General features: G+C 35.3%; 1 protein-coding gene across 1 annotated transcript in view; it reads right to left on the reverse strand.

Annotated features, from left to right (window-relative positions):
• Nucleotides 1-14,717, reverse strand: part of Ctnna1 (catenin alpha 1) — a 170,428-nt gene that overhangs the window by 33,791 nt on the left and 121,920 nt on the right. The window contains exon 10 of the mRNA XM_076856886.2: nt 3,782-3,874. Within this exon, the coding sequence (XP_076713001.1) occupies nt 3,782-3,874 (93 nt within the window). The remainder of the gene's footprint in view (nt 1-3,781; nt 3,875-14,717) is intronic.

Below are 14,717 nucleotides of genomic sequence, written 5' to 3' on the forward strand. Positions count from 1 at the left end.
GCTCAACTTTTCTAAGGTACATTAAACAAACTAAAATAAATGGAAACTCATTCAGGGATAGGAAGACTGACATATTTATCCACAAATTAATATGAAAATAAATGCTGACAATAGCCAAGAAAATCTTGAGGACAGAAAGCAACAGTAATGAAAAGGGAATTCAAAAGCATTATAAAACTAAAGTGATCAGAATAGTATCAAAAAAAACAGACACTATCATTGGCAAAGTTTATGTATGATAAAAGTGACATCATAAATCAGTGGGGAACAGGTGCATTATTTTTACATATGATCTTTTGTTTTTTAGAGAAAAATAAAATGTCTTCACTTAATACTTTATTACCTACTTCATTTATGTGCTGAATCATATACACATATATATCATATGCACTAAGTTCATCATTGCTTATTTCTTTTATGTGCTAAGATTGTTTCCAGTTAATGAATTAAACCTAAAAACAACAAAACTATATGAATTTATTTATTAATATTTAAACAAATATTTGTCTTTAGGAAATTCTCTATTTCTAAGTTACAATGGGATCCGTCAATATATAATTCTGATTGACTTATGCATTTAAACATATATGTCACATTAAATATACAGATAAGTCAGTACGAAGAACACCAAAATACCAGTATAAAAATAAGGAGAGACATGGACTGCATTCTAATGTGAAGTAGTAATGACTAGGAAACATCTAGGGGTCTGAGGGAAAGAAATACAAATTTGCAAAGAGTATAAAATTAGGCACAAATGTCTGTATTGGTGTCAATTTTCAAAACACAGCTACTGGTAGAACTCCCAGTACAATGTTTTACAACTGACAAGGGTAAATATCCTTATCTTTTTTCTGATCATAAAGTTAAGCACCCAGTCTTTTTTTAAAATATTTTTTAGTTGTGGATGAACACAATATCTTTATTTATTTATGTGGTGCTGAGGATCGAAACCAGGGCCTCACATGTGCAAGGCAAGCGCTCTACCACTGAGCCACAACCCCGGCCCAAATACCCAGTCTTAGACTATTAAATTTGAAGTTGTAGATCAAAATCTATCAATTTTTCATAGACATCCTTTACCAGGCTGAGGAATTTCTCTTCCATTCCTTGTTTGCCTTCAGAGTAGAGAGATTAGAGGTATTCTTTATTTTATAACTTTATAGTTTCTAAATAAAATATGTATTACTTCTATTTCTTCTATGTCTCCCTTGCTATCTTGACTTCTTTCAACAGGTAGTGTTGGAGTTCCTGGACTGGCTTTTCTCTTTTTTTCTACACTCCTCCCATCTTAAGCAACTTTATCTAGTCTCATGATTTTAAATACCACCCATAAGCCAAGTATTCCCATATCTCCAATCATTGCAATTCCCAATTCATATCCCAAGTATATCCTAATATCTCTGCCTATATAGCAAAGATATTTCAAATTGAACATGTGCAAAATTAAACTCATGGTTTTCTGCATTTAACCATGCTAAATGGGTTTCACTTTAAAATTCTTCATCATTCAACTTCAAGTGGACTCAAACATGGAGAAGCAAGAGAACTACATTTACTTAGTCTGGTTATTCTCCCCATCTCCTCATGCCTGGACTCTAAATGAGTAATTGTTTCATACCTTCCCTTCAATCCTACAAACACCTACTTGAAGCATAAATCCATGGGTAAGGCTAGGTCAGGTGTAGCTCACAGAAGATTAAGACTTACTACCCTCAAAGATTTTCAAAGCATTAGGCTATCAATTGTTCAATACTGAGACTAATAATTTGAATTGCTGACAGATCTTTCAGAATAATGAAAGGATCTGTCAATAATGGCCTAGAGTCACAGCTTCCTCACTGAAAATCAAATGACCCATCCTGTTCAGTTTGTCATTACCAAAACTGTGAACAACCACTGTATTTGTCATTACTGCATGGCAGTTTGTAAGCAAGGGCAGGAACAGGCCTAGTGAGAATCTGGAAAACAATCACATCTGGAGAACATCTTTTTATCCAGATCATATACCCAATTATCAAGTGTTGTCTGGACACAGTTTAAAGCCCATTCCTCCTGATGCCTGGTTTAGTATAAGACATGAAAACTGCAAAAAGAGGGAGAAATGAGGCTTTCTGGCAGCAAAGTAAAAATGGCACATGGGCTAGTCACACACGGTTTATGGACACTAGCATTTTCATTAGGATATACTAGACACTTCATGTGATTTTTTCCCCCTAAACTTTAAGATCATTTATATAAATACTCTTGGTAGGTGTGATCAGCGTTATGTTACCATCTGTTTCTGCAGATATGTGGAAGCATTGTCACTTTTCACGCATTTCAAAACCAAACAGAGAACCCAAAGATATTAAAAACAAAATGTTGATAGGGTAAAATGGCAAATTTGAAGAAAGAATGCCCAATCTTTAGAAATCCAATCTAAATTTATTTCATACAATTTGGTGGTGATTAACACCACTGCAGGAATTATTTGTACAGTATCAATCACTGGCATATTTCATGATTGGATTAAAGCTATGGAAAGCCAGACATCACACTAAGACAAAATCTTTGGAAAACTAACCATCTTAGGTTCAAGTGAACATTTATTTATAGGAAAGAGTCAAAGTAATAGTGTCATTTCTATGATCACTGTCTTATTACTCCAGTTCCTCTGCTTATTCCCATTTGTTAGTGGTCACTGCCAGCTGGCAGGACATGCAGTGAGAGGTTAATGTAAATCCTCAGAGTATGCCGTGAACATTCTCTACTTGAGAAAAAGGGAAGGCAACCACTTCCACTGAAACACACTTATACTGCTTAGAAATCTGAATGACAGGAATCACACAGACAAGGTGAACTCTATCATGGGAAACAGGCAACACACTGGGTACTTAATAAAACATTTGTGCCGTGCATGGTAGAGCTTACCTATAATCTCAACAACTCAGAAGGCTGAGGCAGAAGGATTCAAGACTCAAAGCTAACCTTGGAAACCTATCAAGACTCTCAAAATGAAAAATAGGGATGTGGGGGAGAGCTGAGTAGTAGAGCACCCCTGGGTTCAATGCCCAGTAACACATAAACACACAAAGCATTCAATGTTCTATGTTCTTCAGTCTTTCTAAAGTGCCACATGCTTAACCTAGCCTAATTACCTGTCTTCCAATATGCCCTTATGAATGTAGAAAAGTTCTTGATCTTTTATTTTAGAGGCTAGCTGAATTAAATTGTATCATAGGCTGCTTTAAGACATTTAGTGTAAGAAGACAAGCTTTCCAGTGTGGTTTCCTCCAATAGATATTGAATGCAGGTGAACAACTGTTACCACTTAAGGATAAGAGGAACCATTATGGTTCCAGTTTGATGTTGCAGGTGCCCCCACCCCCCAATTCCTGCTGAAAAGGGTATCAACTGAGCAGTGTAATCACTCTCCAGAAATTGAGGACACTATACATATATTTACTTATGTAGATGTGTGTGTTTTCCACCACTCAATGCCGGGGCCTTCTTTGCATGTACTAGATAAGCATTTGAGTCCAACAAGACTGCATTTTTAATGTAGGGCAAGGAGGTAGTAATGCCAACAGGAAACACTTAAACATAAACATCTCCAATCTATATAGCATTTATGCCAGTGACTCAACTCCAAGACTTCTATTTAAAATTCTAGGAGTGAGGGTAGAAAGAAAGAAGAAAGGGGAAGAGAAGGAGAAGGAAAAGGAAGACTTTAAACTTCATTTCCATTCTGATAAAATCCAATTTGGTGACATCATAAACATTTCCAGCTGTACTTTACCTGAGGACAGAGGGCTTCTAACTGGCTTGCAGACATTCGAACAAGCTTTACTCCTTCTTCATTGTTTGAGATGGAACAGGCCAAGTTGGCAACCTGAAAGAGGGGAAAACACACAAAGATCTCTGAGGATTTTTCTCTTTTGACTTCTAAAGAAAATAGGCATATACCTATCCCTACTCCCAAATTTCCCAAAAGAGATGACAAGAGTATCAATGAGGCTTTACTTCTCACAGATTATGTGCTTTTGAGGACATATTTGAAGATTCTGTACTAAGCAAACTATATACACTCAAAACAGATATCACATCATAAGTTGGTGGCCAAACTTTGAAAGATCCCAGAGCAAATAATTTACAGGTTTTAAGGGGGCTTGTTTAACCTGCCTGAACAGTAACTTCAGAAAGTGGCTCTCTGCTATAGTCAATAATGTGGGAAAAAATGAGGAATCAAGGGCATTAGACAGGAAATACTGGTATACAAGTAAAGATGAATTTTGCAACTGTTTTTGAAGGAAGCAAATCAAAATTCTAAACTACCATTCTCATTTGATAGGTGTATATAAGTGCTGACTTTAAGCCCAGATAGTTTTTATTTGAACAAAAGTCTTTTTATTCAAATTTTAAAATGTTATGAAGACATCAAGATGGGCCCAAGGGAACATAGAATATTCCAGATAAGCACAAAATTGCCCTTCAACTGGGTTCTCAAAAACATTAACAGCTGGACCCCTTCCTGGATGATAAGTGCTTAATGAAAATCTTTACCTTTCTACCAAATTATCTCAATGATCTAGCTTATATAGCCAGAAATTATCTTTCCAAGTTGTGTTTAGCTTTACTAAAGCTCTGACTGTGTTGAGAATGTTGCTCTGTTGTGACTGCTAAGGCAGTGATCACTCATCCACATTTCTAAATGAATAGGCTTGCCAATTCCATTAGCAATGCCAGGGCCCAACTGAATATACAGTCTTGAGACACATCTTTACCCCAGGTGCAAACTGAGTTATGAATGATAAAGGCGTAGGCAGTGGAATATCAGAGGCACTTTCCAGAATCTAAATGCTAGAGTAAACAAGGGCAATGGCAATAACCTTTGATTTTTCACTCCTCCACCCAATTTAAGTACATAAACACACAAGAAAAATTATACACTCTTATGGCTGCTGTTTGCAGTGTTACAGTTAAGGATTACCAGCTTTCTATAAGACTAGTAACTATCAGAATCCTGAAATACCTAATAATACGAAGAAACAAAAGAAGTAACATGCAATTTAAGCATAAAAATGTGAAGAAATTACAAAGTCAGATTTCTAATGATTATGGGGCCTTCAAAATCAGATAAAGAAGTAACATTTATACTCCCCAAATCTTACAACTTTACCTTCTGCTGTCAACTGGACCTGAGCAAAGAGGGATTTCTCTTTAGGATAATAATCTACAGAGATAATTGTAGGTTTTTCTTTGCTTAAAAATCACTGCCAAATATGATCTAAGCTCTATTTTGTAAAACTCAAGACTTAAAAAAAATTATCCCCAAAATGCATATTTTATGATTCTACATGAAAGGAAAAATCTTAAATTAGATGTATACATGAAGAATCTACAACTTCTATTGCTTTACTGCCTTAAGAAGGCATTCTGAAAAAAGAAAAGAAAGATAGGTTGGTTGATGCCAATCACAGAAGTATTAATTATAGATTAACAAAGCTTCCTGGTAAGGGGAGTGTAGGAATGCCCAGCAGCCCTGCCCATTCCCATCTTTCAGGAGGCCAGCACGACAGCAGACTTTAGGACCTTCCTTCACTGTGATCCTGCCTTCTATTTTCTAGTTATTAATACAATTTATATTCTCTCAATTCTGTGAATCCTTAAAACTCAAGGGAAAAAAACTTAAATTAATAAGCAAAAGACTGCATTCGTATTCTCAACCACAAATCAGACACGTGAGGGTGTTGTATGGCTAAGGATGAAATGGCTAAAAATCTTTAAACCATCTCTTCTCTTTACTGATAACAAATCCTAATAAAACAAAAGTTATGGAAGACCTGTTCTTTATTTTAAAACATTACTTAAAAATGTTTCTGATATACTGTTGAAGGAGTAATGATCTACAAGAGTACACTGCCTGTTTCAGAAGCCTGGGAGGAGGAAGCAGTGCCTGTCACTGACAGTCTTCTCTAGATGAATGAGCTTCAATTCACCCTCCAGGGACAGGGCTACTCCTAACAATGACAAATGTGCAAATGCAGTCTTGACCATAGCTCTCTGGGAGGCTAATCACATACAGTGAAAGGAGGAAGTGAAGGAAGGAGTTTCCTAAATGCCTTTCTGTAGAAAATCTGGGGCTCTAGAAAACTGGGAGAGCAGTTAATACTGGGACTAAAGAAGAGTCTGCACTCTGAATGAAAAGCACTTGCAGCACCTAACTTCAATAGTAAACTGAGCAAAGTCAGACTTTGCAGAGCAACAAGAAATTAACTCTAGACTTGTTCTCAGAATAAATTATTCTATCTTTGCTGCCAAAGTAACCTGTGTATTAGGAACTTGAATGTGTGTGATTCTTATTAATCCAAGAGGTATGCTATAACTGACACTATGATCACTGGCTTTGAGATCACAGAGTCTTCTCTCTCTGACTTCCACCTCCTTTAAGAATGGATCTTGTTGAAGAGCACAAGGTTTCAGAAAACTTGGAAACCCCTGATAAAATACAATCAGCCTTAAGTTTTGTTGGTTTGAGCTATTGAAGAAAAGACTATAAAAGCCAAGCTGTGTTAGATCAACAAATATGACATCTGTATAAAGCTGGAAAGCACTACCTTTGCTCCAATGGATTATCTGTACTCAAAATAATATTAAGTATTTTGTGTCCTTTACCATACCTAGGGAACATGATTTACTTAAACAAAGATAAGTTGTTTTCTACTGTGTTCAGTAAGTGCTCCTGGTTTTGTATTTGGCTGAGTTACTCAGTTGCTCCTCACCCTAGAACCTTTGTAGGAAGACAAGACAACATTTCTTTTTGTGCTCCTCTCCTAATGGCTTACTCCTGTTGTAGTAATGAAACAAGTGGAAAGATCTTTGGAACAGGAGTTACAAAGTATATATAGGGATACCACAATCTAGGTAGTAGATACAGGGGTGAACCTACCACCAGAGTTCTCCTTTAAAATGGCCTGAATTTCCCAGTCAAAAGTAACAATGATATCAATAATTCAACTTTACCAAATTTTTCATACATAAACAAGAAGACCCAACTGCAAGTCATATAAATTTCAAAGCTACTCAAGAAGTTTCTAACAATTATTCCCAAAGTCATAGGGGGAAATGATGAAAAGAGGCTAGCTAAATCTCCAACTTTCCAATTTCTAGAAAAGGCTGTTGGCAATCTTCCTTGGAAGAATAAAGATATCTGACTAAAAATGAAGTATGCATGGATGACAGAAAAAGCTCTAAAATGGGATTTTAGAGATTGAGGGATTTTGTGGAATATAAATTATATTTCAATAATGTTAACAATACTCCATTTTTAAATATAGGGCTAAGCAGGCAAAAAATAAATAGAAATTACCAGAGACTAGAAACATGAAAGCAGAGATTCAGAGAGATAAGTAAGCATTGAAAACAGTGTTAACCTTGGGATAGGATAGGGTGAAGTAGTACCAATCCATGATCAGAACTTGGGTTTTTAATAGAGCAATGTCAGGGAAGGTCCCTGAGATCAGAAACTTCACCTAAAGTTAGAACAGCCAAAAGGCAACCAACCACCTTAATGGAAAGTGAATTAAGGAAAAAAAGTCACCATGAAGAAGAAAATAAATACTTGCGAATCAGCATTCACTCAAGGGAGAAGAAAAAGCCCCCAACTAAAATTCTAACCAAAAATTGGCTCTCCACAGGAGTGTAGATATAGAAATTATGTTATTTATATGGCAAGCAAAATTTTGGGGTATAGTACCTTAAGCAATTGGCCAAAGCAAATATAAATGGAAATTTTCTCTCATAAGGAAATCTAGACCCAAGTCTCAAAAGCACTTCCACATACAAAATGTCAGAAATGTGAATTCCCAATAAACACAGAAAGTACACAAGGTAATAACCATCTTGGGAAAAAATAAGCAAAACAACCCTTTATATAAAATGATCCATAATGAATGCAGACACTCAAATAATCAAAAATGAAATATATTTCTTCTATTAAGAGGGAAAATAGCATACACGAGGAAAAAGACATCTAAACATAACTACACAGACTTGAAAAAGACCAAAACAGAACTTCAAGAAAAAGTAGCAACTTGTATCACTTCTATAAATATAAAACCTTGACTAAACACTGCTTAAAAGAGAAATATTAATCTGGAAAGTCAAACTAAAGAAATCATTTGTAAGGAAATTAAGAAGTTTTCATGATATAGAAAATGTAGAAACCACAAAAGAGGAGATATGAAAGATAGAGATGATGCACTATTTCATTACTAAAAATTTCAAAAGAAAAAAAATTCTGGGATATAAGATACTGAAAAAAAAATGACTGAAGATTTTTCAGACAGAATGAAATATAACTTCCAGACTTGGGAAGTTAAATTCTAAACAGGACAAATAAAAATAAACCATTCTTAAACATGCTAAAGTGAAGCTTTAGAACAACAATAAACAATCAATCAATCCAAGGGCATTTACTCCTAACAGATCTCTCTCTCCTACTAAAGAAGGTCCTAAAGAATATACTTCAAGGAGGTAAGAGATCCCAGAAGAGGGTTTAATATTCAAGAAGAAATGGGAGACAATAAAAAGCTATCAGGAGGCTGGGGTTGTAGCTCAGTGCTAGAGCGCTTGCCTAGCATATGTGAGGCAGTGGGTTCAATCCTCAGCACCACATAAAAATAAAATAAAGGTATTATGTCCATCTACAACTGAAAAAAAATATGATGAGCAGAATTACATAATGGTGCCCCCAAAGGAGATAATCAACAGTCTAACTCATGGGCTAAAAATTAAATAAAAGAACCAAAATAGCATACAACAATATTTAAGTAAGAGAGTGAGTGCATTCTAAAATTCTTATACTGCTTCAGAAGAAAGAAAAGACAGAAATTAACCCATCCTGTGAGTTAAACATACATGTTAAGACATTCATTTTCCACTAAAATAAGACAGAGTGTATGACTTCCAAAGAAGAAGTTGCAGGGAGGGTCAGATAGAGGACTCAATCAGTTCAAAAGAAAAAAATAAGAGAAATAGAAAATGAGGAAAGGAATGGAAATTGAAAATGAGGGAAGAAATGAGAAGGTTAAGAAAAATAAAATGAAATACTAAAATTAATTCACATTAGTAATATTAATGAATATCATGAAGCCTTCAGTCCTCCCAATAATGTCATAGACAAGCTAAAGGTCATATGCTGGCTTAGCCCCTAAGGGATCATAGCTGGCTCAGTGGCAACTGATTGTTACAACTTTGTAGAGTACTTACAAGAAGAAAAACAAAACAAAACAAAACACCCCACTGTGCTATATTTATTATTAGAATGTTGAGGATACTATTTATTTAATCATTCAAAGTCCCTCATACCCCATGTAAGTATTCTTTTTACATTCTATTCTTAGAATAGACCTAATTTGGGGGGGGGGGGGAGAGATGGTCTTTTTTTGTTGTTGTTGTTAATCTTAAATATAAGAACTACACAACTGTGTGTGTTTCAACTCCCCTTCACCACTTCCCACCAGAAATTCAACGTAAAATCCACACTCAAGCATGGCAATTAAGTTTGTAATTGTCTACTATTCTTTTCTTGGTCCCAATTTTCCTTATCTCCCTATTTTATCATATGTTTTTATTCAAAATAAGTCATGTCAATCTGATTCTAGAGAGAAAAATATAAATATAAGCATTGCAACAGCAGATACAAAACAGGATTAGAATAGTGTATTTACTGAAAAAATAATAAAGTATTTTAGACAGCTTGGATATTTTATATATTTTTAAGGTTTTTACTTGTAGATCACCAGAGGATCTGTAATCATTTAAATTTAGATGATACTGTACGAACGACAGTCTCTTATGTCTATTCTACTTCATGAGAATGCACTACTAAATCTAGAAAGGTGCCTGTCAATAGATGAGCCCATTGTTAGTGTTGTTTCCTGATGGGTAACTGGAGGGTCTATTTACTCTGTTCTGGAAAAGAGTTAAGGTTGGGCAGAATGATTCCTTAATCATCCTACCACACTCAAAAGAGAACAACAACAAAAAGAATCTTGAGGCCTCTTGAGAACAGGGCTTATCCAACTGCTTTCACCTCACTGTCCCATAATTTGACACACACACACACACACACACACACACACACACAAAGCAAGCTTGTCTGTGGATAAGGTACATGCAGGATGCTTCTTTCACACAGCCATGTATACCTGAACTTAAAGACCCTTGAAAAATGTGAGAAAACCAAGTTTGGTGTGTTTAGAATTCTTCTGGAATCCAAGGTTAGAAATCCCCCAAGGATACCTGACTTCTTTCATGCAAACATCTTTCAGTTTTAGAAAACTGAAGCTTCATTTAATTTGCTATTGGCCAGATTTTCAGCCTATAATATCCAACAGATGCACTGAGAAAATACCCAAGATGTCACAGGTGGTAATGTAAGGTCAATGTTTAATTCAAATGCTCTTCACAGAGCCTTCTTCAACCACATATCAGCATATCACAGAATAAAAGTTATAATGCCGATCATTCAATTTGCAGTTAAAATACACATTTCAAACCAATAAAGCTATACTCTATGAAGTCCCTGATAATGAGAAATATTGGAGGAGGGGGAGCAAGTGATGACAGTACAACTCAAAAGCACACCAGTTATTTAGTTTTCAATTCATAAGGCTATGAATGAGATACAATCTTATTGTAGCAAATTTAGTATAATAAGAGGCACATTTTAATATAGTATCTGAATCTGAAGGGAAGGGGATACTAAATGATATATAGTTTTTATAGGCATGACTTTATGAATGGCATTTTTCCTATTAATTCTCAATTTATAAAATTGATAAGACTCAGAAGAGAACAAAATTAAAGGGGAAACTGATTACTCTTTAGATATTAAGCTGCTCACTGCCAAAGGAGGTGGGCAACAAACGAAGCAATTAAAAGGACATATGGTTGTTGCATTATTGACAAAAAGGTTAATATTTCTGACAGCAAATTAATTTTTTACATCAATACACTTTAAATTGAAGAGCAACATAAAGAAACAATTAACTTCATGTGAGAGAAAGAAGTGCAACCAAACAATTAAGAAAAAAAGCCTTCAGTGCTATACTCCAGAACAAAAGAAAATGGTAAAATCACCCAGCTCACTAACACTGCCCCTCAGCTCCTGCTTCCCTCACTCAATGACCCTTGGGACATACAAAATCTATACACACTTCTCATATGAAAAGGGGGCTTCAAAACCATGCAGAGAATTACCCAGTTTCATAGATTACTATAGTATAAGAAAATCAGAAGTCTCATTCAGATCCTCAGAAAATAACAGTTAAGAAAAATCTCATGGCAAATATTTTGATATTCACTTTCAAGGAAAATCACCAAAGTCATTATAAGAAGGATGCAATAGGCAGCCATGGCCACATAGTTACTGATATTGTGTGTACACAGAAAGAAAGTTGCTTCTGTTGATAAAACGTCAACCGTTGGCCTGTGGTTTTCATTCTTGAAACCAACCTGTATTTCTATAACATGATATACAACATAGGGCACCATAAGAGGTTTCAACTTTAAGATGGTGTTATTTTCTAATACTACTCAGGAACTATTCATACCATTTGAAGAAACATTATGACACCCCAAATTAGAGCATAAACTTTGTATTCTATTTAATTTGATCCAAGGGGAAATTAGTCTATTAAAGCAATATATAAGACTTCCAAAAACTAAGTTAGCAAGAGGCAAAATATTAGCTCTAAATTTATTTTGGGCATGTATTAAAAGGCTAATGAAAAAAACAGCTTTTGCACTCAACTTCCATTTTGAACACTGATAAAATGGATAACAATTTTTTTATCTCCCTTCAGCAAAATTAACACTACATTATACAAAATATATATACCATATAAAATTCACATTTATTATGATTCTCTCTCCTTCCTTGGTAAAAGACAGTCTTCATGTCAGTAGGGATTTTTCTTTTACAAACTATTATATCCCTGGTATCCACAATAGTCACCTGGATATATTAGGAACTCCATAATATTCATTATAAGAATCTTATTAACATTTTTTCTCTTTCTAATTCAGAAAGTTTGCTTATGTTTTGAAAGCTTTTTTTAGGTAAATAAAATAATACTGCTCAAATCTATATAATTTAATCTTAAAAAAACAAAATAAAACTCTCCTTGCCAAGTATGTGGTGTAACATGTGATCTCAAGAGACAGGATGCTGAGGCAGGGAAATCACAAGTTTAAGGCCAGCCTCAGCAATTTAGGAAGATCATGCCAAAAAAATTATAAAGAAAGGGGTGGGGTGGTATAGAGATATAGCACAGTTATACAGAGAACCTGGGTTCAATCCCAGTACTGGAAAACACACACACACACACACACACACACACACACACACACACAATTCCCAATCTCCCAGTTTTTCTCTTCATCTCCACATCCCAGAAAATCAAAATTCTTCCCCATTATAAGAAGGATACATTATGATGTCTTTTTGTATAAACATTACCAAATCTATGAACAAGACAAAACTCACTAACACCTGCTATTCTGTTGAATTGCACAACTGTGCATTTCCCAAAATATAGTCCTCAGACCACTGAATCAGAGTATTTGGGCATGGTGGCTCAAAAATCTGAATAACGAACAACTGGGTGACTGGTAACTTTCAGAAATAGGAGGTTCATTCAACAGTTGTTGGATACCTGCTATGTTCTAGGAATTCTTTTAGGTCTATGTTCTCATTGAATTTATGTTCTATTGGAATAGATGGGTCCAGACAAGAAAGAAAAATAAGCAAATCCAAAAAATCTCATATATATATATAAGAACAACCTAAATAACCTAAATGCCTAAAGATCAGATTAGATAAAAGAAATGTATGTTAAAGGTAGCAGAATACAACAGTTACTAATATGGCATTATGTAAAAATGTGGATGTGTAACCGATGTGATTCTGCAATCTGTATTTGGGGTAAAAATGGGAGTTCATAACCCACTTGAATCTAATGTATGAAATATGATATGTCAAGAGCTTTGTAATGTTTTGAACAACCAATAAAAAAAAAGAAACAGAAAAAAAAGTATATGTTAAATAAATGGTCTAGTAATATACATTGCACCACATACATTGTGACATGGTAAAATGGCCATGATATGATAAGTGGGGGGAAACAAATTACATCATAACATGTTATGATATCATCTAACGCAATAAATAATCCCCTGCATCAATTTTGTGTATGTTTTTTTAAAAACCATTCACATACATTACTGTATATGAATCTACACCACAATGTTATTTTCTTGTGTTTTTAAAATTTTTATAATTTTTATAAATTTGTTAAAATGAACTTGTGATCACATTTTCATAGCCGCCCCACCCCGCTGTATTTCAAAATGGCAGTTTGCTAAAACTGAACCTAATCTAAATTGGCACTTTTATCTTTCTCCTTCAGACACTATTCTGCATAGGATTACTTTCAGAGACTCTTCTTATTTCTAATAAATAAGTTGGGAAAAATGAATCTAAGCAGTGTTGTCACAGACAACCCTAGGCGCACCTTAACCATTGAGATTTTTATGTGGCTCTAGATCTCCAATGCAGTGATCGCATGGCATCCCCACACGATGGAAAGGAACCTGGTTATCAGTGTTGAAAAACTTATTTTCTAACACCAAATACAGGAGACCATACACCTCAGGGATTAGATGTGAGAGGTCATCTAACTCCAGAAGCAGCTACCTGAATGATATACACAGCAGCACCCAAGTGTTCATAGAGAAACCATTATTTTTTTAAAAGTTTAATTATAAGTCTATATAATGTTTTTTGGAATACATCAATGTTATTAAACATAAAAAGGTCAAAATCAACACACTTGAGCCAACATGGACAAGTAACTCTCAACTACCTGGACAGTCACTTTGCAAGGCAGATGCTCTCTATCAACCTTGCAAATGTGCTTCCCATTTCTAGGTTTTAATGATATTAAATTACTGAATAGTATTTTAATAGAACTTGTGCTGGGAAGTGGAAGGCAGCTAGTGTCCAAAAAGAAGCTGCAGACTATTTTTATTGTCACCTCATTTTTATGGAGGTAAACAAGGTAGACATTAAAAGGATATGAGGGGTATGGTGTGAACATGTTCTATCTAGATGACTTAGGCAAGAATAAAATAAAGGAATCCTTAGCCTGGCATGAAGATGCAAGCCTCTAATCCAAGTTACTCAAGAGGCTGAAGCAGGAGGATTACAAATTTTTGTGTAAGGTCACATGTGGCAACTTTTGAGATCCGGATCAAAATTAAAAATAAAAGGGCTGGCAAGGGTGGGGGCTGGGGAGGACAACTGGGGTTGTGGCTCAGTGGTAGAGCACTCACCTGCACTGGGTTTAATCCTCAGCACAAAAGACAGAGAGAAGGGGTAGGGGAGGAGAAGGGCGGGGGACTGTGTCCATCTACAACTTAAAAAAATAATAATTTTTAAAAAGGGGAGCTAGGGAGGGGCTGGGGTTGTGGCTCAAGGGTATAGCACTTACCTAGCACACGTAAGGCAATGGATTAGATTCTCAGCCCCACATTAAAATAAACAAAATAAAGATATTGTGTCCATTTACAACTTAAAATAAAAATTTAAGGGGGGGGGTCGGCTAGGGATAGAACTCAGTGGTAGAGTACCTGGGTTCGATCCCCAATACCACAAAAAATAAAGTGCA

This window comes from Callospermophilus lateralis, chromosome 5, assembly GCF_048772815.1.
Source record: "Callospermophilus lateralis isolate mCalLat2 chromosome 5, mCalLat2.hap1, whole genome shotgun sequence".
NCBI classification, from domain to species: domain Eukaryota; kingdom Metazoa; phylum Chordata; class Mammalia; order Rodentia; family Sciuridae; genus Callospermophilus; species Callospermophilus lateralis.